The sequence below is a fragment of the Coenobita brevimanus genome, chromosome 40, assembly GCF_032717465.1.
Source record: "Coenobita brevimanus isolate Jiangsu-jjx chromosome 40, ASM3271746v2, whole genome shotgun sequence".
Classification (NCBI taxonomy): domain Eukaryota; kingdom Metazoa; phylum Arthropoda; class Malacostraca; order Decapoda; family Coenobitidae; genus Coenobita; species Coenobita brevimanus.
The window spans coordinates 26826895-26852854 of NC_136993.1; the positions used below are offsets into that span (position 1 = coordinate 26826895).

General features: G+C 40.4%; 1 protein-coding gene across 1 annotated transcript in view; it reads left to right on the forward strand.

Moving 5' to 3' along the window:
- Positions 1 to 1780: 1780 nt before the first annotated feature.
- The window catches only part of LOC145397006 (uncharacterized), a 109716-nt gene continuing 85536 nt past the window's right edge, over positions 1781 to 25960 (forward strand). The window contains exons 1-5 of the mRNA XM_080270229.1: positions 1781 to 2791; positions 10742 to 10965; positions 18122 to 18250; positions 21464 to 21592; positions 22948 to 23038. Coding sequence (XP_080126355.1) covers positions 1781 to 2791; positions 10742 to 10965; positions 18122 to 18250; positions 21464 to 21592; positions 22948 to 23038 — 1584 coding nt within the window. The remainder of the gene's footprint in view (positions 2792 to 10741; positions 10966 to 18121; positions 18251 to 21463; positions 21593 to 22947; positions 23039 to 25960) is intronic.

A 25960-nucleotide genomic window follows, 5' to 3' on the forward strand; every position in this document is an offset into this window, starting at 1 on the left:
AACATTTTCTTTCCCCTTGACATGTTGTATGTCTAATGAATACTCCTGAAGAAGTAGACTCCATCTTGTCAATCTCTGATTTTTATCTTTAAACTTACTAAGGAATTTCAATGGGTTATGATCGGTATAAATGACTATGGGGTCAAAACCAGAACACAAATAAAATGAAAAATGCTGTAAACCCAAAATCAAGGCCAAAAGCTCTTTCTCAATAGTTGAGTAGTTCTTTTGAGGTGGAGTGAACTTCTTACTGTAATAAGATACAGGGTGTTCAATACCTTGATCATCCTCTTGCAGCAAAACAGCCCCAGCTCCTGTATCACTTGCATCAACAACCATCTTAAAAGGCTTAGCAAAATTTGGAGTAGCGAGCACTGGCTGACTTAATAGGATAGCTTTAACTTTGCTGAAAGAGGATTCACAGTTATCGGTCCAGACAAATTTAACTCCCTTTTTCAGTAGGTCTGTAAGTGGTGATACAAGAATTGAAAAGTTAGGAACAAATCTCCTGTAATAATCTACCATTCCCAAAAATCTTTGTAGCTCTTTCCTACTTTTAGGTCTGGGAAGATCACTTATAAACTGAACCTTAGCTCCTGGTGGTGCAACGTGTCCATCACCAATTACGTACCCAAGGTACTGAACTTTAGCTTGACCAAACTCACACTTTGATAAATTAGCTACAAGATTAGCCTGAACCAAACGCTCAAGAAATTTACTGACATGGCATAGGTGATCTTTCCAGTTGTCACTGAAGATTAATACATCATCAATATAAACAACACACCCTGCCAAACCCTCTGTTACAACATTCATGAGCTTCTGAAAAGTGGCTGGTGCATTCTTCATACCATATGGCATTACAGAACATGCAAAAGTCTTTCCTAGTGTTACAAAACATGAGATCTCCCTAGCACGTTCAGTCATAGGTACTTGCCAGTATCCCTTTAACAAATCAAACTTACTTATGTACCTAGTCTTTCCGATCTTGTCTATGCAATCTTCCACGCGAGGGAGAGGGTGTCTGTTTTGGTTATCTGATTAACACGTCTGTAGTCGATGCAAAGCCGCTGTTACCCACCTGGCTTAGGGACTAGAGTGACAGGAGAACTCCACTCGCTCTGACAGGGCTCAATCATCTTGTGGTCCAACAGGTAGCCAAGCTCCTTCTGGATGAGAGGAACTTTCACTGGGTTCACACAGTAAGGAGGCAGTTTAATTGGCTTTGCGTCTCCAACATCGACATCATGCATCAACACAGTGGTTCTTCCTGGAATGGCACGGAACACTTGCGGGTACTCCTGCAGTAATGCCGAAAACTCCTGCCTTTCCTCGGGAGCTAGATGAGAAAGCTTAGTCTGAAGATCATTCATGATATCAGGAATCTTCCCCAAACTATCACTCAGGCTCATGCTGCATGGGAGAACTTCACTTGCAGACTCGGGTGGAACAGCTACAGTGCAGACTAGGTTATTTCCGTCCCGCCTGTGATATACACTACTCAAAACAATTAAGGGAACAAGATTTTGATTTGTGATATTTCCGAATCTATGCTTTGTTTGGGTTCAGAAATAGTGTTGTGAGCTAAGCAATGATTGAGGAACCGAATACATCTGTGTGAGTTGAGTTGTCCTTTCTGAGTATGTCAATAAAAATGGGAGTTTCACCCTACCCCTATATAAAGAGTGAAAATTTCATTTTTCATTGAGCAGAATTGGTCAAAATCAGCATCAACATGAGGTGTTTCTGGCTTTGGGCAATTTTGTTGTGTTTCCCTGTCATGACTGAGTGTGTGCGGCGGTATTTGTCCATAGTTGAGGCAGCACGAGTATTACAGATGCTCGAGGAAGAACACACCCAAAGAAGGGTTGCCCAAGGCCTTGGAGTGTCTCCTAGCATCATCAACTGGCTCTGGAGACGATACCAAGAAGACGGGCTGTACACCAGAAGACCTAGGCAAGGTCACAGACGCATGATATCCGCAAGACAAGACCGCTACCTGCGAGTGCTGGCCACCCGGAATCGACAGAGTACTGCCCGGGCACTGCAAAACGACTTCCAGTGGGCGACTGGGGTCCGTGTCTCAAACCAGATTGTGTGCAACCAGCTTCACGAGGACGGCCTTCGGGCTAGACAACCTGTTGTGGCCCCAGTTTTGACCCCAGCTCACCGAAGAGCACGTCTGGAGTTCGCCCGAGATCACGTACAGTGGCAGTTACGCCACTGGACCCCAGTACTGTTCTCAGATGAAAGCAGATTCAGTGTTTCGACCAACGACTGCCGTATCAGAGTGTGGAGACATGCTGGAGAGCGGTACGCACCGTGCAACATTGTGGAACATGACTGGTATGGTGGTGGTTCCGTAATGGTCTGGGGGGGCATATGCATTGAGGGACGCACAGACCTTGTTGTGCAGAATGGCGGTGCCCTGACAACTGCACGATATGTGGAACAGAAGCTGGACCCTGTGGTAAGGACTTTTGCTGGAGCTGAGGGAGAGGAGTTCCTTTTGATGCAGGACAATGCTCGCCCTCACACTGCACGTGTCTCGATGAACTTCCTCCAGGAGCAAGGGATCGCCATAATGGAATGGCCAGCATGCTCACCAGACCTCAATCCCATCGAGCATGTCTGGGACATGCTGGCACGGAGGGTACATGCTCGCCAACCTCGGCCTGATAGCGTTCCAGCACTTACCGAGGCTTTGGTGGCAGAGTGGGGGAACATCCCCCAGGACGCCATACGATGCGTGATTCGGAGCATGACTCGTCATTGTCGGGAGTGCATCCAGGCAAGAGGAGGTTACACTCATTATTAGAGACTTCAGAACCAGTTTTTAAGACAATTCTGAGACATTCTGTGGCTGAGCCTATCTCTTGTTCGTTTATGTTTCGGGGGTTATCTGGTACTCGCTTGTTCCAACAATAAAGTTCTCGTTTTGATTCCTTGCTGAACATTGCCTTTCATTGCTAACATATCGGGGAATACCCATAAGCAATTCTGAACCTAAACAAAGCATAGATTCTGAAATATCACAGATCAAAATCTTGTTCCCTTAATTGTTTTGAGTAGTGTAAATTTAGCATGTTGATGTGACAAAGTTGCTTGTTCTTTCTACGATCTGGTGTGGCGATGACATAGTTGACATCACTGAGTTTCTTCCCCACGAAATAAGGACCACTAAACTTGGCTTGAAGAGGTCGCCCATGCACCGGTAGCAGAATCAAAACCTGATCTCCTGGCTGAAAGTGGCGTAACCTGGACTTCTTATCATACCAAGTCTTCATCTTCTCCTGAGCAGCTCCTAAATTCTCTCTCGCCAGCTGTAAAGCAGTGGACAGCCGTTCTTTGAACTTCATCACATACTCCAGCAGGTTGACGTCATCTTCCTCCGAGAGCCAGCATTCCTTGAGTAGCTTAAGGGGTCCTCTTACTTCATGGCCAAACAGTGGTTCAAATGGTGAGAAGCCCAGTGATTCATTTGGAGATTCTCTTGCGGCAAATACAACGAATGGAAGACCTTTATCCCAGTCTTTCTGATGTTCCAAACAGTATTTCCTGAGCATCGATTTGAGTGTTTGATGATATCTCTCCAACGCTCCTTGGGTCTGGGGATGGTAAGCTGAAGACGTGATCTGGGTGATGCCCAACTCTTTCAGAGACTGCTTGAAAACATTTGACATGAAATTACTTCCCCGGTCTGACTGTACCTCCTTGGGCAGACCAAACTTTGTGAAGAACCCTAGCATTTCCTTAACCACGTTCTTTGCTGAGATATTTCTAAGTGGAATGGCTTCAGGATAACGAGTAGCCATATCAATCAGGGTCAACACATAAGAAAATCCTGAAGAAGTCTTAGGAAGAGGGCCCATAATATCCACCAACACACGGGTGAATGGCGCCTCAAAAGGAGGAATGGGAACTAGAGGTGCAACCTTTTTGGTCTGATTACACTTCCCCACAACTTGACAGGTGTGACAAGACTTACAATACCAGGAAACATCTCTGAAGATACCTGGCTAGTAGAAGTGTTTCAAAATGCGTGCCACTGTCTTCCTCACTCCAAGGTGTTCTGCCAAACTGGAATCATGAGCCACTCTAATGATATCCTGCCTACAAACACGAGGGATGACAACTTGATGTACAACCTCCCATTCACAGTCGGCTGATGCTGTTGGGGGTCTCCATTCCTCATAAGTACTCCTGACTTTATATAATAACAAGTAGAAGCACCAGCTGACTCTTCCTCACTGCAAGCAGAGTTAGCTAGACCTTTCAACTCAGGGTCAGCAACCTGCAACTCAACCAACTCTTGACGAGACAAATTATCAACACTACTGGGTACTGCCTCATCTGGTGAGTGGTCCAAATTAGCAAGAAAAGTGTCAGCTAGGATAACATCATCATCATCATTATCCTCTAAGTCACCAGTAACTTTAGACTTAGCCCTAGTGACAGCACATGCAGAGAACACATCAGGGATATCACAATCCTGGGTCGCAGTCACTGGTTCACTGGACAACTGAGGAGCTGGACACACTTGACTTCCACCAATATCATTTCCAAGTAAGAAAGTTACACCTGACATTGGGAGTGTCTCAACCAACCCAACCATAACGGAACCATTAACAAAACCAGACCCTAAATTCACTCTGCACAGAGGGACAGAGAAGTAATTATTCCCTACACCTTGTAAGATTACAGTTTCATCAGAGGAATTAATATTAGAGCCTAGAACACTGGTCAGCATAAGGGATTGGAAAGCACCTGTATCACGATATATTTTAACTGATTTCCTGTCATTACTGTCCAGAGGACTCACAAAACCATCAGACAGGAAATTAGCACATGAACTCTTGAGTGTGTCACCCACGTTACTGCTCAAAAGAAGAGCTTCATCATGAGAATTTAATTTACCCCTCAAAGCAGGTTCAGTTAACTCGGTTAAAGAATTCTGGGAACTCTCAAGGGTGGACACTAGACCAATTGACTGAATATTTAAAGACTCCTTTTTGTTCACATCATGCTGTCTCCTGAAACATTTCTCCGTAGTATGACCAAGCTTACTACAATAAGTACATTTACTTTTCTGAAATCTAGAGGTGAAGCTGGTATTTACTTCCTGAGAAACATCATCTTTATTCTCTTTCCTGTTACCTGTACTCTGACTAGAGGCAACGTACTTAGTCTCAGCTTTCCTTTTTTCTTTAGAATATCTCTTGTGAGTGAGAACATATTCATCAGCTAAAACTGCAGCATCAGACAAATTATCTATTCTTTTCTCATCAAGATATAGGCTTACATCATTATTAATACACCTTTTGAAGTCCTCCAGCAAAATCATCTGCTTAAATTTGTCAAAATCAGAATCCACATTCTTAGAATTTAACCACTGCTCTAACAGATCTTCTTTGATTTTTGCATACTCAACATGGGATTGCTTATCTTGCTTATAAGTTGTCCTAAATTTTACTCTATAGGCTTCAGGAACAAGCTCATAGGTCTTAAGAATCAAGCTCTTAACTACATCATAATTATCAGATTGATCCTGAGGCAAAGATGCATAAGTTACTTGAGCTTTACCGGTGAGAGCAGTTGGAAGGAGTACTGGCCAATACTTTTTGGGCCAATTAAAACCTGTAGCTTCCCTCTCAAACAACTGAAAATACTTTGTTAAATCAGATTAATTAAAAGGAGGGACAAGTTTAACATTTTTAGCCACATCAAAATCATCAGAGCTAGATGATCCAGTTCCACTTTGTTTCATGTGATACTCATTGTCTGCCTGAATCCTAGCAATTTCATTTTGTGCCTGTGCCTCCTGAATACGAGCCTGAGATTCAGCCTCCTTAGCACGAGCCTCCTGCAGGGCTAGCTGTAACTTAGCTATTTCAATCTCCGTTTGCCCATCTGGAGGAGTTACATTAAACAAGCTTTTATTAATCATGCCAACAATTTGATCTTTAGACTGATGAGAGCGAACAGCAATTCCCAATTGTTGAGCAACAAGCTTAAGTTCATTCTCTGTTCTGTTTTCTACATCAGACACTGTTTGCACATTTGACAAAAAATCTTTGGCTTCATCAAGCGTAGTAATAGTAGACATCATGAATAAATCACAGTCACAAAATATCAAGCAATATCTTTATGATATTATCCTGAATATCCTGATAAGAGGTCGCCAAATTCATGTTACGGAAAAGAGGCTAAATTCACTACTGTCCCGAAAAGTTCCAGGTTTAAAACAAAAGAGTTAGGTAAAATTACAAGTTGAAGTTTAATGCTCAAACTAACAACTAAACATTCAGGACTCATAAGAATAATGTAATGGCAAAAAACAGGTTAAATATATGGTTAACTGCAATAGCCTCTATTAACACGAAATTAGCAAGAGTAAATTTATGTAAGTCAGCCCTGATAAAATTAGAAAACCGGATAATGCTCAGTTAATGCAAGATATATTATTACAGATACAAAATATTATTAACAATGGCTGACATCAAAATTCCACATGAATCACAAAAACCTCACTGGCCTACGAATTAACGCCTTATGCTATACAGTACAAGAAAAAAATGTAATAACACTTATACTCAAAATACACAGCAGCTAGATGGTTGGAGACTTCCTGAGCACTCACAATAACAATACTCTGTACAGGGGAGGACAGAGATGTGAACAAAATGAGGAGTAGATCTAAGTGGCAATTAATGCAGAGACTGAGCTCATTATATAGGAGCCGGCAGAGTTTGATACAACTTGTAAGGACGCGCAAATGAAGCCATAGGGGACAAAGAGTTGACACTCCTGCTCTGAACAACAGAAAGAACGACTTACTCTACTATAAGGGATGAGAAAGGGGGAGTGAGGTAGAACACGGAAGCTTGGTCACTATGGAAGCCACGAGGCGAATCGTGATCAAACATGCAGCATACTGTATGTTAGAATTATACAAAGGATGATGAAATCATAGGCTATGTAACAACAGTGATAGACACAGTGGCAGACAAAACCTTCTGCGAAAACATATAAAACGTGCTGTATATTTACAACTTACGTACATATACCTACTTCAAGTATCTGCATAATTCAGTCACTAAATACTTGTAACAACAATAAATATCCTACACTGTATATATTCGTTCATCTATTATCGCATTTATTTACTACCAAAGAGTGTTACCATTTATACCTACATAAAATACATGTTTCATACATACAACTAGACATTATTACATCTACAGAGTAATAAAGAAAATATACTATCACAGTTACTCAGTGAGTGATTAAAAGAACTGTATTAAACATTTATTAATTAAAGCTACCTAATGGAAATAGACAAATTAAGTTACAAGTAAAACCAGGAAAAGAAAAAAAATGGCCAACACAAATGACGTTAGCAAGAATGAACAACATCTTCCACACAATCATGAAGACAAAGATTTCCACACAGTGCTGACACGTGCATTGCCCATGATAGGTACAAATGAACAACAAGCGAGTGCATATAGTTAATGTTGCATATAGTGAATAAATATTTTTTATATAAAATATGAAAACATGGGGCTATATAATGTAATTTTCAATAATATCTGTGCAGTATAAACTAAGCCTTAAAAAAGGGTCCCAAGCGAAGTAGTCAGCAATTATGCAACCTCGGACAACACCAAAAAAGCGTTAAAAAAGTTTAAAAATTATAGAAAATCAATACATACAAAAATACAGTAAGATCACGTAACAAACAAATGAAAATAGGTGTATTACTACAAATGCCACAACATAAACTCCTATAAATGAAACAAAAAGCAAGTTATTGTTCTCCACGAGCCAATGGCAAGGCACATCATCTCTATGATCGACCACAGCATGACCAGATTAGCGATGTCAGGACTGCAGTTACTACGATTATGCAACAACAAACGATTGCATTACTGAAAAGATGTTACAGTTGCTACTGTGCCATATGACACACCACAAAGTATTGTACTTCACATTTCACCTACACACGTGGTTTCCTTCCCTCGTGGCTTTTCCACATTTCACCTACACAGGTGGTTTCCTTCCCTCATGGCTTATCCCCACCTTGTTCTCGTACTTTGCATTGCTACCAGTGCCGCTACCAATAGTATTCAATTTCTCATTCCTCCTCATCTGTACTAGTGCCGCTTCCAATAATATTCAGTTTCTCTTCCCTCCTCACCTGTACCAGTGCCGCCACCAATAGTATTCAATTTCTCTTCTCTCCTCACCTGTAATGGTGCCTAAACCAATCAAATTTGCCTATTCAGGCAACCTAGGCGTACCAGTGCTCTGCCTACCTCATTAAGGGGCTAAAAACCAAGTGGGCAATGTAGCTCACTCTCCTTTTCCCTCTCGGCTTCACCCGGCTGACTACCTGCCTTGCTCTCTGTCTCTCCTGGTAAATCTGGCCACGTGGTACGACTTTACATACACAATACACATAAACACACCAGCTCAGCATTCCTGCTTCGCACTATGTTCATTGTTCATATTTTAGTCTGTAACTATTTATCCATTTAATTGATCTCCACATGCTGTAAATGTAATTACCTTGTACTACCTTGAAGTCATGCAGTAACTCTGTATTGTTCCAAGTCAATAATCACTGCCCTGTCTATTTCTTTCCAGCACATTTGTGTTTATCTAACCCTACCATTTGCCTTGGTGTAGATCCTAGTAAAATATCCTCATAACTAAAGTGCTGCACTACAATTATGTAACTACAAACGATATGTAACAATTACAATACAATTATGTACAATACAATTATGTAACAATACAGTTATAAAAGCATCCATACAATGTTGCTACAATTCTGTATTACTACAATGTTACTACAAATATTACTACAGTGTTACTACAATTATATTACAGTTGCTACAATTATGTAACTACAAACGAAATATGTAACACTTACAATACAGTTATGTACAGTAAAAATACAATTATGTAACAATTCATACCATGTTCCTGCAATTCTGTATTATCAGAATCATCACACATTAGGTGAAATACTAGACATTACTAAAGGGATAGCTCCATATGTTATGTAATGACCTAGCAGTATTACCATTGACAATTATATGCGTATGTCTGTTATATATACATATTTTACAATATATTATACAATATTTTATAATCGATTTAACTATAATGCATTTGCTCCATTATATATACAATATGTTTACAATGTATTATGATTCTACAATATTATTAGGTCAGTACAATATTATCATGATTATTATGCCTATACAATATTATAATCAATATTATACATTAATAGATTACAGTGTGTCACTGATGAATGGTGTCGGAGGATCGCCAGCTGACATGACCGAGCGATGTCAGGACTCCATATTATAATAATACAAATCATAATAGATAGGGACACAAACGTGTAGTCTTGATTCTTGAAGGTAGTCAAGCTAGGTGGGAAAGGAAATGTGTTTGCGATTTCAGTGGGAAAGGAAATGTGTTTGCATTTCTGTAAGGAATGCCAGATGTGCACCGTGTCACTGGAAATGCTACATACAAACAGACACACGGGCTTATCGAACATTCGGACATGTGTCGAGTACACGTGACACAAGTCCTCCTGGACAAGGAAGGAAGGACTAGAGAGCTAAAAGGGGGCTAGGTATAGAACCGAAAAGTTGTAGAGAGAGGGAGAGAGAAAAGGGGTCTAACGAGACAATCTGGGAGGTAACAGCAGGACTCTATACTTCACTCGTGTGTGAGAGACTTTAGTTAATCTTTTCAAGACAATAAAATTATAAATAGTCCTATGCTAATCTTTACCTCTCCTGTCATTGCATGGCAAAGGGAACTAAGATTATCTACTTACAAACCTACTCACGTATAATTACCGCTTATCCAAGAGTACAACTTACGTATAACTGATCTACAAAACACACTATAAGAAGCTACGAAGTTCTGCAAGACCTCAACATACCAGGAGACATGACATAAACAAATACACTGGTGCCACATACGACCTCAACACACCAGGAGACATGACATGTAAATACACTGGTGCCACATACGACCCTCAACACACCAGGAGACATGACATGTAAATACACTGGTGCCACATATGTCACTCAACACACCAGTAGACATAAAATGTAAACAAATACACTGGTGCCACATACGACCTCAACACACCAGGAGACATGACATGTAAATACACTGGTGCCACATATGTCACTCAACACACCAGTAGACATAAAATGTAAACAAATACGCTGGTGCCACATACGACCGTCAATACACCAGGAGATATGACACATAAACAAATACACTGGTGCCACATACTACCCTTAACACACCAGCCCCTGTAAGTTATAAGTGTAGGCAAGTGTACTGATTTCTTAAAGTACTTCCATATTACTCTCTTCTCAACACTCGAAGAGAACACGTATATGATGGAAGGAACCACTTTCCCCTTTGTTGAGGAAGTTTTAATTTTTATGATAAGTTTTAATTGTAGCTGCTGTTTGCATACTTTTTATGGTGTGACCTTGATGTTTTTATATGGATATTAATGTTAGATGACTATATGTACTCGTTTTATATATTATACAATTACGTATAAATGTATAGATCTGTGTATATTTTATCCATGTTCTGCCTTTACTAGGCCTGTACGGCGGCAATGACCACTGTAGTTAATTCAAACCGCCATGTTCTTTTTAATGAAATTGGTCAATCAATCTACCAGCTGAAGCTGGTGTCATGGTTTGTGATGGTGGTGGTGGTGAGTGACGACCCAGCCTTCCTCTCCACTTTTGCCGAGTGGTCTCTCAAGGGCCACCTCCTGGTGTGGTCAACAAGGCTACTCGCTGTCACCCGTATCCCTGTTACTCGTCATCGAATCCTACACAAGACATTTGCATCAATTAATGCCATGATCATGAGTATTAATGACTCTTCCAAGTATTATAGGTACGACCAACTCTTGGTTTTATAATTATCTGCTTAGACTATATCTGCTGTCAGGCAACTTTTCACTTAAGCCCCGCCCCTTCCAGAAGTCGTAGCCCCACCCTCCTCACCCATTCCTAAGGCAGTGGGCGCGAGGGGGTGGCGGGTGGGAGCTTATGAGACAAGTTGTCTGGTGGCGAGTATAATGGCGTCATTATGGCTTTTAAAAAAGTATAAGTAACAGGGGGAGGTCAAAGGTTCTATGCCACAGAGGTATGATTTGGTTCAAACTTGGTGGGATGTTTAAGGGGTAGCCTGATAATGTAGATATTTCTTGTGGACAACAAGAGGCTAAAAGCCTAGGCCATAAACCAATGTCATTTTTTTTTTTTTCAATTTGGACTATTGGACAGGTTAACCTTTCCTTTATCACATGGGATGCTGTCACATCGTTCATACCCTAGGGTGTTTGGACACCCCAGTTGGAAAAATTCATGTATTGTTACTAATTTTCGAATAATGTTCATATAGATCTTTCAGCATATTTACCCCAGGTGACTAATGCAGGGTTAAGAGAGAGGCAAGAATGAACTACTTCGACTTTGAAGGTAAATGGTCGAAGGTCAATGTCATGAGACAAAGTCAGATGATTGGCTGTTAAGCCAATTGATGGATACGGGTGATGCACTCTGTGTGCTCCTTCTTGTGTTTATTTTGTTTTTGCTTCCTCCAAACAATTTTTTTTAAGTTTGAGAAATTTTCAACTAGGGTTAGAGGTAGCCTTCGTTAATAATTGCAGAAAAGTCTCGCTTGAGGTTACTTAAATGTCTGATGTTAGCAGGAATATAACATAAGATATGTCAACGAAATGAAGCGATTATAGAATATACTTTTTACTGCCTCGGTGGCGAAATATACGGCAACATATTTAACAGTTTAATAAAGGGAATATTTTTCAGTATTATCAAAATATAACTAGAGCGTTGACGAGTTGTATAGCGACAAAAGACAAAATTTCTACAAGCTAAGGTCAATATTTATCAGTATTATTTGAATATAACTACTGTATTGGGTGAAATATTTCTCATTCCCCAAAGAGGACTATTGGGACTTGGGAATAGCCCCTGACGCCTTTTGCCCAGAGTCGGACATGTGAAAAAAAAAAATTATACTACTGCACTGACGAAGTAAAAGGTAGTTAAATACAGGATATAAGTGAAGAGTGATAGCAATGGAAATGAGGTATCTGAAGGGTAAGTATGGAATATCATGGAGAGACAGACAGACAAATGAGGTAGCTAAAGAGAGATGTGGTGTTGATATGAATGTGACTGAGAGTGTTAAGAGAATACTATGAGATGGTAGTAGTTGTAGTAGTTGTTCCCTAGGCAGTCTGGCCGAAGAGCCCCGAGTCCCCGAGGAAGGCCACGGCCGAGACAGGGCTTTCCCATAGAGCTCTCAAAGAATGTATGTTGTGTTGTTGGCGTAGGTGATTGTGTGCAATGCAGTCTTCCATAATGTGCTTAATAGTATGGGGTGTTGTGTTACATCCTGGACAGGCATCAGCAACGGAGTCATCCAGCCTCTTCTGGTAACTTAAGAGGACTGGATGATGCCCACATCTCAGTCTCGCCAGGTGGACCCTGTCCTCGCGAGGGAAATAGGATACAGAAGGTTGGATATCAGGAGGCAGTGCATACACTGTGTATTGTCTTTAAGTGACTGAATGGAGCGGCGAGTGATCTGAGTATGAATATGCTTCTAGAAGCTGGTCTGAGACAGGAGAGAGGGGGGGAGAGATATGACAATATTTGTGTATGATATCGTGTGCTGGGTGTTGTTTTGATGTTCCATGGTGTGTGTGGATGTGCTGCCATGTGGTGTAGTGGATGTTGTGGGTTTGTGGAGGCTGCAGCAAGAATTTGGGTGCCTCTCATGTGTAGGTGATCCTTGACGTTGTGGATTTTGATTTCTTGACGTATGTGGTCTGTGGGTGTTGTAGCTGTGGAGCCTGTGATAATTTTTAGGGCCTTGTTCTGTATGGTCTGTAGAGCGTTGTAGTGTGTTTTAGTGAGGTTAGGAGCCCAATCAGGGCTTGCATAATTCATCACTGAACGTATATATTGTTTGTATACTGTGGTGGTGGTTTCTTTGTTGTGTACAAATGTTGTATGGGCAAGTGACCTCAAGGCATTGAGTCTTGGTGTTATTTTATTTGATATATTGTATGTCACACGAAGGATTTTGTGTGTGTGTGTGTGTGTGTGTGTGTGTGTGTGTGTGTGTGTGTGTGTGGTAGGGGAGTGTTGTTTATGGTGAGGTGTGGAATGTGACTGTGTTCTGCTGTCCAGTTTGTGAGAAGGGTCACTGTAGATTTGACTGGGGCTATTTTGAGCCTGTTTGTGATGAACCATTCGTGTAGTGTGTTAAGGTAAGGTTGGAGGATGTGTGCAGCTGTGTTTTCGTTTTGGTGTGTACATGTAAGTGTTATGTCATGTGCATAGAAAGCTATGTGTATCTGTGGTGTGTGGGGTGTGGGTATGTCGTGCATGTATAGGTTAAAGAGTGTAGGGGACAAAACAGATCCTTGGGAAACGCCATTTGTGAAGTTTCTGATGTTCGAAGACTGAATGGCAAATGTTACATGTGCACATCTGCCTGCTAAGTTTTTTTTCTTTTTAAATAAATAACAGAACGAAGGAAGAAAAAACAAATGAGTAAAAAAAAAAATAATCCATACACCAGATTACTGGTGTCCTCTGTTCATAAAATATCTGTAACAGTTAGACTTGAACAGTTGTGGGTTGAAATTTAGAGGGAAACAACTCTGGGGAAGCGAGTTCCAGAGAGCTGCAGTTCGGGGAATGAAAGAATTCTGATAGGCAGAAGTTCTGCAATATGGCTGAGTGGCATTCCACTCATTAGCACTACCAGATGCCCGTGTAGCACGAGGGAAGGCATGGAGAGGTGGCACCATGGACGCAACTTCGTCTGAGCATTTGCCAAAAAAATATTTATAAAATAATGCAAGGGAGGCAACATTCCTTCTTGCTTGCAGGGTTGGTAGTTTATATGTAATGTCAGGGTTGTTAATGATTCTCACAGCTTTATTCTGAATTTTGTCTAGTTGTCTTAATGCAACCTCTCCACAACCATTCCACAAGGGTGAGCAATATTCAAGCTGAGAGCGTATATGACTCTTATAAATTATAGCTAACTGCTCATCGACGAAGAAGTTACGGACCCTGTACAATAATCCAAGTTTCTTTGAGGCGGTTTTAGCAAGTGATCTGACATGAGAGGTCCAGCTGAGGGCACTGTTAAGTGAGACGCCAAGAATTTCAATATTTTTGGAGATGGGAATACTCGTAGTACTGAAGGTAATGTACGAATCTGGCAATATCTGTCTATTAGTAAACTGTATATATTTAGTTTTACTAGCATTAAAAGAGACAAGGTTGTTTTGTCCCCATTCACTGATTGTAGATAGATCTTGATTTATGGAGATGGCTGTACTGAGTTGAGCAGTAGAGATATTAGACTTTGTAAATGGATGTCTGAGTGTGAATGAACTATGTAGTGTTGAGTCATCTGCAAATGAGTGAATGGGATTGTGGGTGACAGATAAGAGATCATTAATATGAACCAGAAATAGGGTTGGCGCCAGAACTGATCCCTGCGGCACGCCGGTGTTAATTGAGTGGAAATTGGAATATACATCATCTACTTTTACTCTTATTTTCCTGTCACTAAGATATGAAGAAATCAAAGGAACAAAAGACGTTAGTCCATAGCAAGGGAGTTTGGACAGCAGGGAACGGTGCCATACTCTGTCGAAAGCTTTAGAGATATCAAGAGCTACTGCATGCGTTTCTCCAAAAAGATCAATTGATTGATGGATGGTATGAGTTAAGAGAGTGAGTATGTCAATGGTGGATCTTTCGTGGCGAAAACCATATTGTCTATCACTAATTTAGTTGTTGGATTCAAGATGTTTAACCATGTGCTTATTAATTATAGTTTCAAATACTTTATCAAGAGAAGATGTGACAGCTATTGGTCTGTAATTGGAGGGGTCAGACGATCTTCCTTTCTTCGGACCTGGGTGGATATTGGCTTCTTTCCATAAATTTCGGAATAAACAAGTACGTATGCATAGTCTGAATAATTTAGCTGGGACAGAGGGAAGTTCAGGGGAACACTTTTTCAAAACAATTGGCGGAATTCCATCTGGGCCTGGAGTTTTGTTGGTAGGTAAATTGTCTAGGATGGATTTTACGTATCTTGTCTGTATTTTAAGTGGGGAAATTTCGGAAGAATAGAATCAAGTTCCGGTACTGGGACATTCTGGCTGGTATCGTCTATGGTAGAGTTTCTTGCAAAGGTACTGGGAATGATATCTGCTTTCCCACGTGGGTCATTTGTAATGTCGCCATCTGAAGATTTTATTTTAGTGGGGGAATGGAAGATGACTTGTTAAAGTTATTATTGAAAGAATTAAGAGTTGACCAGAATATTCTATTGTCATTAGGGTTGTTAAGTAGTTCTGATACTTGATTTTGAAGAAAGTTTGATTTAGATAGATTTAATACAGCTTTTGCATGATTTCTAGCAATTTTAAATTGGGAGAGTGATTCAGATGTTTTTTATTTTAAGTAAGAGTTATATGCTAATGACTTTTGGGCTGTTGCTCTGGCACAGTTGCCATCAAACCATTTTGGAGAGTTCGGTCTTTTAGTGAATTGTTGACTATGAATAAATCCATACCAGCAAGTATTAAGTCGCAAATGTGGGACTGGGTAGAACTGGGAGCACTAGAGAAGAAAGACTGCCATGGAACATCAGCAAGATAATTTCTAAATCCATCCCTGTCTGCCCTATCAAAGTGCCATCGGGTCACCCTGACAGTTTCAGAACGGGGAGTTGTGGGAGGGTTGACTATTGAGGCTTGGATGAGATTGCGGTCAGAGGATCCAAGTGGTGACAGTACCTCTATCCTGTATTGATCTGGATTATTTGTCAAGAATAAATCCAAGAGATGGGCATTATGGTCAGGATTATCAGGTATTCTGGTTGGTTGCTTTACCAACTGGGTGAGATTAAACGATTCCCCAAACGGCTTGCACTCTAGACCAGCATTGTCAGTCTGGGCGGAATGCAATAACCATTCAACATTGTGTATGTTAAAATCACCCAAAATGGTAATTTCGGTGCCAAGGGCAAGGTCATGGTTACTCAACTGAGTGGACATGGAATCAAATACACTGGGTTCCGAAGAAGCACTGGGGGAACGATAAACTACACAAATATATTTGGTAATGTTTTGACAATTTAATTTATATAATGAGTAATCAAAACTAGATGAAGTGAAGTTTAAAATAGTGTCAACTGCATATTGGGATTTGATATAACAACAAGTGCCGTCCTTGTTACGGAAGTTTGTAAGGAGATGGTAACCGGGAAAACAAAATGGAGATATATCGGTAGAGGGTGAGATTTGTGGTTCTGTGAGGAAAAGGGCCAAAGGGGATATGGACTGAGGGAAAAAATGAACTGAGTTTAAATTTGTGGTAAGGCCGCGGATGTTGGTAAAGAATAAGGTCACACTGTCACCTCTTTGCTGACAAGCATTCCCGGAGATAGCAACAGTCGCTGCCGGCGCAGTCGCTTGATGGCGACCAGGAGGACCCTGTGTCACCAGCCTTACCCTGCCGGTGGTGGCAATCCGAGTTACCACCTCATTTGATAGTAAGATTGCAGCGGCCATTACTAAAGACATGAACAGAAGGTGTGATATGTTATGCGTATGTAGTGTTGTGTAGACAGTTGAAGGTAGAGGTATTATGAGAGCATGCTGGCCTACTCTCTGTGTAAATGAATGCACTGAAAATGATCAGCAAAGGGAGATGGTCAGGATCAAGTCCTGAGGGCTGGTGAAACGGGAGCTCCAGCTCTCCCTATCACCAGCTTGCCATCAACCTCAGGAGTACTGCCCTGTTCGACTGGTGCTACAGTCTACTCCACACAGTAGCCATCTTTTTGTGTTATTGTGCATGTTTGTGTTGAATATTTTGTTTGTGAGGTTGTGGTGGGGGATGGCATCAAAAGCTTTGCTAATGTCTAGTGTGACTTGGAGTGTTCTGCATGGTGGCCTAGCTGAATTCATGCCATCAAAAACTCTCTATGTAAGGTCTGTAAGAAGAGTGTTTGTGAAGTGTAATGGCCTAAAGCCATGTTGTGATAGGGCTAGGGAGGTGTGGGGTGTAACGAGTCGTAGTACCAGTCGTTCAGTGACCTTAGATGGGGTGAAGAGGAATGTGATGGGGCGGTGTGAGGAAGGTAACGTGGGGTCATTGTTGGATTTAGGAACAGTGATGATAATGCCATGCTTCCAGATACTGGGTATTATGTTGTGTGAGTAGCTGTAGTTTGATGTTGGGGGGTGTTTGTATGCCTTGTGGTCCAAGGTGTTTAAGGTGAATGTTGCTTATATTGTCTGGTCCACAGGCAGATGATTGCTTATGGTTGCTAATGATGTGCTTCGTCTGGTTGTAAGTGAAAGGTGCGTAGTCTGGGTCTGTGGGGAACTGTCTCTTACGTCGGATGATACGTCGGTCGTTGCGATGGAGGTTTAGATGGCTGACATGTGAAAAGTGATTGATGAGAGTGTTTGCTTGTTGTTTGTTTGAAGGTATGGTGTCTGTTGTTGTGATGGCAGCGTGTGTGTTGTGTTGCTGTTGGAGAGTGTGATGCTGTTTAGTGTTTTGTAGAGTTTGCTGGTGTTTGTTTTGTGGTCAAGTGTTTGGAGATAATTATTCCAGTTTAGTGTTTGCTGTTCTGACGAGGTGGTTTGGCCATGTGGAGGAAATGGAGAATGAGAGTCCAATTAGAAGAGAGTGTATGTAAGTAACTTAAAGGGGGAGAGGAGGAGGAGGAAGGGGAGGAGAGCAATGTTAAGGTGGAAGAATGGAGTGGATAGATATATGAGAGAGGGGTATGTGGGCTGGAGAGAGGGCATATGAATAGCAGAGGACAGGGCGATGTGGAGGCGATTTGTTTGAGGTCTCACCTTATGGGGATAAGGCGTTTGGCAACAGACAGATAAATAAACTGACAAAATTTCAAACAGATAAAAGCAAACAGTTTCACAGTGTTATTAAAACCATAATTAAAACAGCTGCAGGATCTTCATCTACCTGCCATACACTTCGCCTCAGCAAAAGCCACTTCTTCTGGCAAAATGGACGCCTGGAAGATCCCTCGTTTTTACTACACTCCTGCCGCTCTTTCCTGATAAGTACACCAGGTAGTAGTAGTAGTAGTAGTAGTAGCAGCAGCAGCAGCAGTAGTAGTAGTAGTAGTAGTAGTAGTAGTAGTAGTCAATCAATCAATCAATCAATCAGCTTTATTTCATATCTATTGATACATAATGGTAATCAGTAGCAGTAGCAGCATCAGTATGGCATCAACAGCAGCAGAGGTACATATATATATACAAAAAATCTGTACATATGGACATCACATAATAAGTGGTGTACTGTACAATTATATATCTATAAAAAAATCATATTAAAAGACCTGAGGGCATCACGGTGCGCATACACATTATTAACATATTAGAAAAAAAAAGCATCAATAAAATATAATAAAAAAAGTAAAAAATAAAAACTACCATCAGTGCAATTAAAAAGAAGTCCAAAGTGAAATATAAAACTGGCATCAATAACCAATACAGAAGGTCCAAATAAAATATGAAAGATAGCATCAATTAAAAAAAATAAAAAGGTCCAAATAAAATACATTATCTAGCATGAATTAAAAGTAAAATGATCACAATAAAATATCAAAGGTAGCAGATTTAAAAAATAAAAAGGTCAAAAAATAAAATTATAATAAAATGGTCCAAATAAAATATAAAAGCTGGGAACCAAGAAAAAGTAAAGAGGTCAAAATAAAATCTAAAAAGCTAGCATCAATAAAAAATATAAAAGAAATAGCACTGGCTCACCTTAAGATTACTACATGGTTTCGTCTGTGCTCATGGTTCTGCACCCAAGATATTCGTGATCGAATTATATCCATGGCATGACAGGTAATGTCCACTCTGTAGTGTAACTTGAAATGATTAATAACATTTACAAAAGAAACCCATTTTTAAGTATGGTAGTTCAAGTTAATGATAGCATTATTAGATTGCATCAACCTTTTGTAATAGCGGCACTGTGTGAGGGCCACATGGTGCCTCAGTAACAGCTGGTTACAGGAGGCAGCCACATCATGGTTGCTGGCATAGGCTGGCATTCCAGTCATTCGTTTTAAAGCTTTACTGTAAGCCCCCTCAAATGCTTGAAATGTACATGATCTTCGTGTATCCTTATGGTTTAAAAGAGGCAGACCATAGTCTGGCTTACAGTACGAGTTAAAAAGGAATAAGAACGTATTAATATCTATACCACTAAAATTTCTAAAAATGGAATTAAAACTTGAATAAAACTTATTAAGCCTTTTCATTACATCTTTGTCATCTTTAAGGTCATGCCTAATTATGTGTCCCAGATAGTCATATTCATATACAATCTCTAATTCATCGCTGTTTAAAGTTAAATGAGTTATATAATTTTGCTTGATCTTTGAGCCTAAGAGCATGCATTTTGTTTTATCTTTGTTAATTTTAAGTTTTATATCACTTATCATTGATGAAAATTTGGTATATAAATTATTCATGGTTGCAATAGAATTCGCACAGAGCACAATATCATCGGCATAAGCTAGAATATTGATTCTGCTCATACCAATCATGCACCCTTGGCTCATGCTTGTAATTTCAGATAAAACATTGTCTATATACAGTTTAAATAAAAAGGGAGATAGAACACCACCCTGTCTAACCCCGTGTTCCACGTAACAAGGTACACCATGCGCCCCCTTCCATTTAATACTAGCTATCTGGTTCCTTAAATAGTGCATAAGTATGTACACAACATCTATTGGAATGTTCAGCCTTAACATTTTCTTCCCCAAAACGAAATGGTTAACTAAATCAAATGCCTTGGAGAGGTCAATAAAAGTTATAATGCCATTATCACCCTTGCTACTATACGTATTCATTATCTCTTTAAGCAAGAAACAAGCGTCTGTCGTAGACATACCTCGCTGGAAGCCAAACTGTCTTGAACATGGAAAAACTTTTTCTTTTAAAACATCCAGTATTATCATCTCAAATATTTTTAATATACAAGATGACTGCATTACAGGTCTATAATTATTAGAGTCTGTTAAATTACCCTTACTATTCTTAACTATTGGAGTTACTATACCTTTTAAAAGTGGCTGTGGTAAGTAACAATGAGTAAAACAAGCATTAAAAAACCGAGACAAATAAATTAAAAATTCATCTGAGTAGTAGTAGTAGTAGTAGTAGTAGTAGTAGTAGTAGCAGCAGCAGCAGCAGGAGTAGCAGTAGTAGTAGTGGTAGTTATTGTTGTTGTAGATGTAGCCCCCGGTTCATCCAAATCACGAACCCAGTGGAGTGCAGACTGAACTTGCCCTCATCCTGTAGGACACTATCTTTCTTTTGGGAGACAGGGAAGTTAGTGAGGGACGTTTGTGTAACCAGGCAGCTCCAACACCCAGTTATATCAGTGCCACCAGGTGAAGGCACCCCTCTCTATCACCAATTACCAGGTGATTCAAACATTTTGCTGTTATAAATGGAACTACTTCACCTATAGGATCTGTGTGTGTGTGTGTGTGTGTGTGTGTGTGTGTGTGTGTGTGTGTGTGTGTGTGTGTGTGTGTGTGTGTTTAGAAACTTTCTGAGTCATCCTACTGGTGGAGTTTAGGGGAGTGATGGGGTGTGTGCCTTTGGTTGACCATAGAGAGGGAGGAACCAGGGGATTTAATATAATGGGCATTGCAACATCCCATTTGTTGGGTAGGATAATGGGCAAAGCTCAGTGAAGGGACTTCGGCTCCTCCTGTAGTTAGGAGCTTAATGAGAGACGACTATGTAGGACACACACTGCACGGATGAGTGGGTTAGCAAGTTGATGGCAGTGGGTTCCTGGAGCAAAAGGCATATTAAATGTCAATCTTCAAATGTGGAGCTGCCATAGTTCATGTACCAAAGAGGGCGAACCCCCTCCATGATAGGGTAATGGTTCCTCTGGAAGAGATAGCTTTCCAGGGGTTCTTTTAATTCCTATGGGGGTCAGTTCTCTTTGGAGGTTTGGCCCTTAAGGAATGTAGCCTGAGATGAGCTTATGGTGTTAGTAATGATGAGGATGTGTGAAAATATAGAAGAGCCTGAGAATGCTGAGGAAGGAATCCATTGTGGGCCGTTGAAAAATATTACTCCGTTTTGAAAAGTCTGCAGAAAACTGAATACAGTCTTCTAGGGTTATGAAAAATTCAAAATATGTCATCGGATGAAAATTGTTAGGAGCAAAAACTTGTCAGAGAATGGCTTGTAACGAGGATTTACCCTGCTAGACTTAATCCTTTGGGGTCATTTTTTCAGGTTCCTGCAGCGGCCCACCCTGGCCTTGGCAATTGAGGCCTTCCGTTCCAGTGAGGTCCAGGGGGCCGATCCAAGCGGCCGCAGAAAAGACCACACAGCAGAGTACTTGGCTCAAGGCATGAATTTCTCGTAGGTGCAGTTTGTTCACTTTATTCACTGACTTTGATATCTTAGTAGTCACGAAATAACTGTCTTCCCTATTCTGACTGCAGAAAATTTACAAGTGGCGAAATACAATGAAAACCCTAGCTCTGCTAGTTCATGTTTCCTACAGATCAATTATCTGCTATGTAATCATATGGCTTTGGGAAGATACTCTTGTGTCTGTCTGTATCTAACTCTTTCACCAATTTGAGCCTCTTCCAATCACCAGATCATTATGCAGTAAGTCACCTTCTCTCTCAACAGCCATCATTTTACACATCCTACATCTTTTTAAGACACTCTGTCAATCTGCTTCCTGTTAACTAATAGTCAGCAGCACAGCATCATCTGCATACATCAAAAATACTCCACCCTTCAACATTCAATATTATAACCGTCTCTGCCACTCGAGTTTTTAAACACAAATAATCCCATCCAGATGACCAAAACACTGCACAGCCGATGTGATATCACACGTCCTTATCGTATCCCAACACTACCACTCACTTAGCTACTTACTTTCATACCAGCATTCAGCTCTTAACAACATTTAGCAGCTATTCCTTTTCGGGAAAGGTTGCAAGAAGTTAAATCATATCTCTGACAACAACAACTGCCCGTGAAACATTGCAAGGGAAAAGCAATAATTCTTTACAGGAGAGGTGGTGAACCCCAGACTCCCACCCACTACAAACACTGATCTGGGTGAAGGTCCATACTGTGGCAAATTTCTTGTATCTATATAAAAACTATGGCGTCGTCACCCCTAGGGACAGTACCCCCCATGAGGGGGGGTCATCCGGGGTTGCGCCCTGCCTAACTGTGGCAGGGATGAGTGTCTACAATTATGCAAAAGTATGTGTACTCAGGTTCAAAACCATAACCGTGCATGGAGTCTTTGGCCAGGACCCCTGGAGCCACTCCTCCTTTGTGGGGCGACGCTGGGGGTCCCATCATGCCTAAGACGTGACACTAATATAACTCTAAAATTGTGGGAACATTTGTGTTCCCAGATTGAAAAAAAAAAAAAAAATAGCCTTGGCAAATGGTTTCGAGGCAATCAACGCGTGCTCTGCCCCCATATGGCCACCGGCCATAGGGATCTTCCTTACACACACACACACACACACACACACACACACACACACACACACACACACACACACACACACACACACACACACACACACACACACACACACACACACACACATCTATGTATTTATATAATAAATAAATTAATATATAAATTCATTCTCTTGGTATATCTATAAGTCTGTACCTATCTATTGTGTGTTTTGTTGGTATAATTTTTTGGTTGATGTTCTTGTGTGTGTCAGGTACTGGTACGTGCACACCCCAGATGGCACCTTCGGCTCCAAGCAACAAGATGGCTCATGGTCCGGTATGATTGGGTTGGTGGCCAGGAGGGTAAGTCATTCTACCTATACCAATTATAATGTATCTGTGTTTGTGTGGAAGTCTATTTATAACAGTTATCTTTGTGTGTGTGTGTGTGTGTGTGTGTGTGTGTGTGTGATAAGTTTCTCTTTTCTGTGTTTCTCTGTAAATTTATGTCTATCATTTCCTTGTGTGCTCTAAGTCTTAATTATAACTATTCACTAAATGATTTACAGTATGCAGTGCTAGGCCACTGGTTCTCAAACTGGGAGCCATGACCCCCACGGAAGAATTTAAGCGGGGCCATGTTGGGGTAATGTAAGTAGTGTATCAGAGTGAGTCTGCCTTTCACTCTGGTGAGGGGACCAGGTGCTTAATCACTGTCCGCTGGGTGAAGTCTATACACATCACAATCTGGCTGCTACAGGGCTGCTGGGTGACGTCTATACACGCAAGTGTCTTCCTGCTGCCGTTTGAACTGGCAGCCATTTCATCTTGCCACCAAAGGGCAGAGAGGGAGTCCATAAATAGCACACAGGCAAGAGTCAGTCTGTCGCATGCTTTTACCAGGTGTACAATGATATCTTCAATTTCCTATTTGTCTGATTCCATCCTCACCACCTGTAGTCTATTGCATCATCCAGCCCTGCAAAGCCTCTTTCCAAAGGATACTAGAAATGGGCTCAATGATAGTGCCATAAGGCATGCTTTGGATGTGACAGTCTAGTTTTATCTAGCAGTGGAGAAGTTACCACGTTGGGAGCAAAGGCTTTGTCGGCACCATGGGCAGATGCACGGACACGTCCTGCTCTTGTGGCAATAATTAGTTCTCTTCCTCACGTCATTACTCATCAATGCAATGGCCTAAAGACCTGTTGAGTAAAACAGTCATTAATTCGTTTCCCTAAGTGCTGTAGTTTTCGAGATATTGAGGCTTGAAAACAAGCATTTTTCAACAGTTTCTGGGAAATTGCCCATAGTGAGATGATAACTGCGTTAATAGTAGCCTAGAGGAAAGTTAAGCTTGTTTCCTTACACCCGCTTGCTCCAGCATATGCTTGCAGTGCTTCAACACAAGTGGACCAAAAAAAAAGCAAGAAAAAATATGGCTAAGTGACAACACTTTTAATGCAATATGCAGGAATAAACTTGTTGTTGAGCAAACCATATATAAATTCCTGTTTGCCTATATTAAAAGGGATTCTTCCAACAGGCTTAGGACTGTGTACAGGTTGCAAATGTCTTTCTATTCCTCCCTGTTGTAACCTCCCTCTTGGCCATGACCTCAGTTGGCACCTGCAGGTGTAAGCTCATGAGAAATATCTACTGATTTCTGTCCAGTAGCGAAGTGTTGCTTGTGAGATATTTAGTATGATATTAGCATTGTGAAAATGACATATATTTATTTTCTTTTTCCATCTATCTATTTATCCATCCACCTATTTATATATTTAGATACATAGCTTTAGAGTTTACGTATTCCTCCACATCCCAGCTGACTGTTGGTCTCCCTATCCCACCTATACCTTTGATATTGTTCTCACATATTCTCTTTGTAATCTCATTTCTGTTCATTTTCTGATTCATTAATTTTTAAAATTATCACTGACCATTTGCACCAATAAAATACAACACTGATTTAAAATATATGACGAAATTAAACTAATTAACTGTCACTAAATTAACTAAATTAAAATCAATGCTGTAAAGGAATCGCCATGTTATGTTGAATTTAAATCAAATGGCTTTCATCAAACTCAGTTTCAATGCAGATTTAGCAGCTCTAACCTAAAATTTATGAGAGACAATGTGAAATTTTAATGCAGGGTAGAGTCGGATACAAATTTAAAACAGTATTTTTTTGCTAATTATAATTATCGATGTTTTTGGATGCTTACACATTCATATGTATTGTCTTATGTTTCTTTTGTTGTGTTTGACTCCTCTTTGCCTTACTTTTTTTTTTTTTGCCTCAACATCTGCTGTTTACGGTCAAAATGTGTGACAGAGTCAAACTCATCCAGTAATAGTTAATATGATAACTCGAAGTGTGGGTCTTTCCATCGTGAGAAATGTTACATTCAGAGACAAGTTACTGATCTACTCTCTCTTGTATTTTCTTATGTAGGCAATATAAATAAATGCCGTTTGCAAGCTATACTACCAACACGTCACACTACATTATACCATAATCAGATTATTCATGTTTTTATTCTGATTTTATATAGATTTTTAAAAGTGGCGTGAGAAAAGTTACCTCGATGCTACCCCACCTTTTACTTTGCATGAGTATTTTCAATAACTCTGTGATTTTACTGGTTCTGTCAAGAAGTGCTTTATGTCAGTCATATGTCAATGTATGAGGATCGTAACAATACCCAACAAATTCTATTTCTTCTAAGAGTTTTGCTACTGTTAAGGAATATGTGACCGTGAGATACGTTACAGGAAAAGTGAGAAACGTTACTTGTGTGAATTTTGTTTCTCATATAATTACAAAATCATCTCTTATGAAGGTTACAGTAATTGTATCACAAAACAATGTACAGTAAATCATATATTAATGTGAAACACATGATAAATTAATCAAAACATAATTCTTGTAAAGCAGGGTTGGGGATGATGCAATGGAAAAGAACGATGTAATTTTGAATATTATGAACATAAATTACCTTATAACATGTAGGTAACCCTACTGCCAGTAATTGATGTGAATGTTACATTATATGCTTGCCTGTATATCACACCTGTGATATCAACAACACAAAAATTAAAGATCAACTACTTGCTCATCGCAGATGGAAAATTCATCCTTTTAGACTAATTGATTGAGGAAGGAAAGTTCACCCCTTTGAATGTATGTGTCATTCTTGACACATGAGGAGTTGGCAATACCTGCACAACCATATCCTCTGAGATCTCGTCTCTGTCTGGGTTGTCAGGAAAATGAAA